This window comes from Marmota flaviventris, chromosome 1 (assembly GCF_047511675.1).
Source record: "Marmota flaviventris isolate mMarFla1 chromosome 1, mMarFla1.hap1, whole genome shotgun sequence".
In the NCBI taxonomy this organism is placed as follows: Eukaryota; Metazoa; Chordata; class Mammalia; order Rodentia; family Sciuridae; genus Marmota; species Marmota flaviventris.
In genome coordinates, this window is record NC_092498.1 from 192499262 (window position 1) to 192505261 (window position 6000).

The following is a 6000-nucleotide window of genomic DNA, read 5'->3' on the forward strand; positions in this document are numbered from 1 at the left end:
GTTTAAGGCTAGCTCCTGCAACTTAGCAAGACCCCTGTCTGAAAAGTAAAATGGGCTGGGGATGTAACTCAGTGGTGGATCACCCCTGGATTCAGTCCCCAGTATTTAAAAAAAAAAAATCAAACAAACAAAACAAAACATGAAAGACCAAAATCATACAAAGAATGCTTTTAGATCACAGCAAAAACAAGCCAAAATCATTTCTTTTATTTATAAAACACCTATATAATGTTTACTATGGGTCTAGTATTGTATAAATGCTTTATGAATGTTCATTATATTAATCCTTATAATAACTCTATGATATAGGTGTTATTATTAGCCCCATTTTATAGTTAAGGCTTAGTCTTAATTCTTGCCCTAGATCACATAGCTGGTATACAAAATCAGGCAATTTGGCTCTCTATCAGTGATCTTAATCACTGCATTATATTGCCTCTCAATGACAAAGTAATAACTAGGAAAATTCCCTTGTATTTGGAAATTTCAAAATATACTTCCAAACGAGCCATGTGCTCAAAGAAGCAACCACAATTAAAATCAAACATTTTTAACTTACAGGACAAAATCTTGTGGAGTAACTAGATTTAAGGGAAATTTATAGCCTCAAGGTTCATATTACAAAAAAAGTATAGTTGAAATATTAATGATCTAAGATTCTATCTGTAAAACATTCTGAAAAAGAACACAAAAATCAAAGCTTCTAAAGAAATGGAAAGAAGGAAATAATAAATATAGAGTCAAATCAATGAAATGGAAAGGAACACAGAAAATACACCAAAGCCAAAAGATGGTTTAAAAATTTTTGATAAATCCCTAGTAAAAGATATAAGACAGAAAGAGAAAATACAAATCACCAATATCAAGAATGAAAGAGAACATCACTACAGATCCCAAGGACATCGAAATGCTAATTACAGACTGTTGTGTTATATATGCCAGCACATTTGACAACTTAGATGAAATGGGAAATTTTCTTAAAAAAGAACAACAGAAAAATGGACACGAATGAATTTTAAAATCTTAATATTCCTTTATCTACTAATGAAATTAAATTCATTATCTAAAATCATTCCACAAGAAAAACTCCAAACACAAATGATATCACTAACAAATCAGGCAAACAAATAAGACAAAACAAAAAAAGTCTCACTTTACAGAAACTCTTTCAGAGAACAGAAGAGGAAACAACTTTCCAATTCCTTTAGGAACCATCATAACCCTAATACCAACACCTGACAAGAAATGAAAATTACAGCCCAATACATTTGGTGATAGATTCTGTTGTCCTTGCTCCAGGGTCACTCCTAAGCCTTCTCTTCTCACTGTGAAAATTTTGCTTAGGGTTCCATCCACATGTGATTTTAAAGACCATCCTTACAGAGATGGCACATTTTGGTTGTTTTTTTGTGTGTTTGTTTGTTTTTGGTATTGGGGATTGAACCCAAAGAGACTCAACCACTGAGCCACATCCCCAGCCCTTTTTTATATTTCATATAGAGACAGGGTCTTGCTGAGTTGCTTAGGGCCTCGCTAAGTTGCTGAGGCTGGCTTTGAACTTGTGATTCTCCTGCCTAGGCCTCCGGAGCCACAGGGATTACAAGCGTGCGCTCCTGAGCCCAGCAGAGATGGCACATTCTTCTCTTGAGTCCAGATCTTTTCCATTTGCTTCTTCCAGCCCCATCTTTTGCCTTGAAATATCTGATATGGTCTTTCTACATCCAAGAATGCCCCAGTCACATCCACCCTCCCTACATCACTGTTCTGGTGATTTTTGTCAAATTGTGGATCTAATCAGATCTAATCTACTACTTGAAACCATTCAATAGCTTCCTTTCCTATGAGGCTCCAAATTATCTTGACCCTACCAATTTCTCTAGCACCATCTTGAACCACTTCTCCATGGACCCTCAGCTCCAACCATTATCTCCCATGCCCCATTTCCCCTACCAACTTACAGGTTCTTTCAACACCATTCTCCTCCCGGAACATTCTTTGCCTTCTTTTGCCTAGTTCATTCTTACTCATCTTTCAGGTTCTCCTGCATCAAGTCAAAATCTCCCATATTATGCTCTCAGAGTGCTTTCTGTACTTTACTATTATCAATGACTAAAATTGCAATTTCATATTTCATTCATAGAATTATTTGCTTAATGATTCCCTCCCCCACTGGATTTTTAAAATAAAATTTTTATAGGTACATGATAATTATACTTAAGAGTGGGATTTGTTGTTATATATTCCTACATGCAAACAATATAATTTGGTTGATTTCATTTCCCAGATCCTCCTTTATCCTTTCTCCTCCTGGTTCCCTTCTTCTGCTGGTCTACCTTAGATTTCTGTGAAATCCTCCCACTTTTTTTTTTTTTTTTCATTTTCCCAGCTGGATTTTTAAGCTCCCTAATAGAAAGCACTTATTTCTCTTCATCATTCTATATAGTGCCTAGTAGATAGTAGATGCTCAATAAATATCTGTTTAATGAATCTTTCCCTATAATCATTACCCAAACATTTAATTTGTATTTAACTAACATGAAGATTTTTCCCCCCATTTTGAAAGTATTCAAAAGTCCAGTAGCAGGTCTCCTTTATGTGTGAGATGTTTGTCTCATTAGTCAAATGTAAAATAAATATTTTTCATTTGCCTTTTTCTTTGGATGTATTTTTTAGAAATAATTTCTCTCCACATTGAGCTCATCCAATATCTGTAACGCATCACAGTTTAGCTGAGCATTTCTTCTTCCTCCTCCCAGCATGTAGCACACAAATAACTAACTGTGGGAAGTGGTACTAGCTAAACATACATTGAGTAAAGAATCTTTTCATAATGTAGCTTATAATTCTTCAATGGCTCTATTATAAAAGGTGGAGCTCAGCAAACAGAATTTCTTAAAAGCAAGTGGACTTCTAGTTCTTCATTGGAAAAGTGGAGAGGATTAAAAAAGGAGAAAGGAGAAAGGAAACATTTTCAGCAAGTCACAAGGAGACTTGTCCTCGAGTGTTGTTCTCTCTTTCCCTTTGTTCAAGGACATTTTTGCCTTCAATTTTCTATGACCCACATCAAGCCAGATAGGTACAAAATATTGATCAGTATCCATGTCATAGTCCACTTAAGAAGTCACAATGGGGCAAAACTCTAAAACCTCATAGATATTTCTTTAAAAGGAACTAAAATTGGTACAAAAGTATACATTGTTCAAAAGTTAATACTAGCTACAATTCATTTGACATGATTCCTTAAAATCAACTTTTTTTTTAATAACTCTACATCAGGCCAAAAATTCTAAAGAATTACCAATGGACTGGCTGTTAATAACTACTGTTTCATTTGGGGCTGATAGAAATGTTCTAGAATTAGATGCCCAAGCATGGGTTGCATAATATGACGATTATACTAAAATCCACTGAGTTGTACATTATAAAATGGTAAATTTCATGTGGCTTACATCTCAATTTAAAAAATTAACAGTGATCGTTAACAGTTGTAAAATCGTTCACAGCTAACTCTGAGGACAGGAAGGAAACAAGATATTCATCCTTAATTAGAAAGAGCACTTCCGCCCTATGCATACAACAAAGAGCATAAAAATTCTAAGATAATATCTGCAGTATTTTATGATTTTTCCCTTGGCTTTCCCTTTTCCTTAATCACCACACTTCTTTTTGTCAATGTTGTCTAGTTTCGTCCATTATGATGCATTTAAGAATAATATTTCAGCAGAGAGTGGTAGTTCACGCTTGTAATCCCAGGGCTCCAGAGGCTGAGACAGGAGGATCACGAGTTCAAAGCCAGCCTTGGCAAAAGCGAGGCGCTAAGCAACTCAGTGAGACCCTGTCTCTAAATAAAATACAAAATAAGACTGGGGATGTGGCTCAGTGGTCGAGTGACACTGAGTTCAATCCCCAGTACTCCCCCCCAAAAAAAGAAAAAAAAAAGAATAATATTTTAAAATACACAAAGCATCCTGCATTAGCTGAGGGGTTTCCTCCTTTATCAATCTGAGTCATCCTATGCCTGACTTATTAGAAACCCTCATGGAGGTGAAGATTTCTTAAAAGCAAGTGGACTTCTAGTTCTTCATTGGAAAAGTGGAGAGGATTAAAAAAGGAGAAAGGAAAAGTTTCTTTTTAAGTTTGCTTCCTTTTAGATCCTCCTGCGTTAAGTTCAGGGGCTTTTGTGCCAAAATCAAAATATGGTTGAGCGCCGGGGTTGTGGCTCAGTGGGCAGAGCACTTGCCTAGCATTCATGAGGCACTGAGTTCTATCCTCAGCATCACATAAAGATACACAAATAAAATAAATGCATTGTGTCCATCTACAACTTAAAAAAAAAAAACAAAAAACACGGTTGAATTAGCTTTTCAAAAAGGAATTGATACTGGGCCCCCGAACGTGCTGACTTAAGGCAGGTATTAAAAGCTGAATTCAGGTTCAAAAACCAAAGCGGGTCAATTCTCAAAACAATCTCCTATATTTCATGTCTCATCCCCCACCCTGCATTTTGGGCTCCAGCCCCATTGGTTTTTTGTTTGTTTGTTTGTTTGTTTGTTTAATCATCTGTCCCATTTTCCCTGCCACTCAGAGTCTTTGCAGAAGCGACAGCTATTCCCTCTACCCAAGGCACTCTCTTTTCTTCGCCTACACATTCCCACTCATCTTTTAGATCGTCCTGGTCCAAGTCAGTGCATCCGAGGGTGTTATCTAACTAACGGTCCTGTCGTCCAACACATTTAACAGTCCTTGAGAAATTGAAAGATGGTGGAAACGTAATCCCAGCCAAGGTGGTTCTAGGGCACCCAAGACGTGATTTCATTCTAAAAAGCTTTAAACGTGGACCTTGGAAAAGCTAGCGGCGGGACTGCAGGACCAACTCACAGGCTCTTCCCAGTGCGCGCCCTCAGCGAAGGGAGGGAGAGTCCAAGCACCTAGGCTGGTGCTGGGCGCTCTAGCGCGCAGAGACTCGATGGACCGGGAGAGGGGTGCTGGGTGACAGGACCGCCTCTCGCCTCCTTCCTCCCGGGCTTGATGCTTGCCCTGCCCTTCCAAAGTAGCAGCTCCGGCGAGCTTCGCCTTCCCCGCCGGACCCCATGCTCCACCCCAGGCCCTGTCGCCCCTGGAACACTCACCATCCGCCCGCACAGAAAGGCGCGGCACACCCAGCAGGAGCAGCGATGCCGCCCAGAGGGCAGACAGGCGGCTGTGCGCGGGGACACGCGAGCCGGGTCCCTCTGCAGTCATGGTCTTGTTGCCCGCTGGCCGGCGGGCTCCGCTGAGGGCTCCAGTTGCAATCGGGGTTGCCGGGGCCACTGCCCAGCGCACGCCACTTAACGCTGCGGTCTTTGCTTTGCTAGCAAGTCGCTAGCTTCGCGCCCGGAGCGCCGAGAGGAGGAGTGAGGAGAGCTGGTGGAGGTTTGGGACGCTGGAGCCTCAGAAGGAGCGCTGGGGCTACCGAACTCCCGGGGGTCTTCTCCGTGGCGCCGCGGAGGCGGCTGTAACCCGGCTCCGCCTCCGCGCTGGGCACCTGGAAGCCTCGGTGCCAAAAGGGGCTGCGCCCGACCGCGCGCTCTGAGGGCGACGGCGGGCGGAGGGTGAGGGCGCCGGGAGGCGGGGAGAGCAGAGTCGGTAGCTAGAAACCCGCTTCCGTCTGAGGTACTTTGACCTGAGGGTGACAGGCCGAACCCCACCGGAAGGACCATTAAAAACTGGGTGCTTAAATCTGCCCTCCACCTCTTGACTTTCCAAGAGGAAAGTCTTGACTTGACGTCCTCTTACGGAACAGGAACATTTTTCTTTTTTCTTCTTCTTTGAAAAAAGAATCCAACTTGCTAACCTCGATCTAAGCAGGGAGACGCACGAAAATGACAAGATTCCTTCCCCCCTACCCCCCGTCAGAAAAGGACATCTGCAGGGATGCCTTCTTTTTGACTTTTCCTAGTATATCCTAGTATATCTCAAAGAACATCAAAGACACTGGTGGGGTTGCCACCACTACCACCC

General features: G+C 41.5%; 1 protein-coding gene across 1 annotated transcript in view; it reads right to left on the bottom strand.

Annotated features, from left to right (window-relative positions):
- Susd5 (sushi domain containing 5) overlaps window positions 1–5241 on the bottom strand; it is a 48594-nt gene extending 43353 nt beyond the window's left edge. The window contains exon 1 of the mRNA XM_027932051.3: window positions 5130–5241. Coding sequence (XP_027787852.3) covers window positions 5130–5241 — 112 coding nt within the window. The remainder of the gene's footprint in view (window positions 1–5129) is intronic.
- Between the last annotated feature and the right edge of the window lie 759 nt (window positions 5242–6000).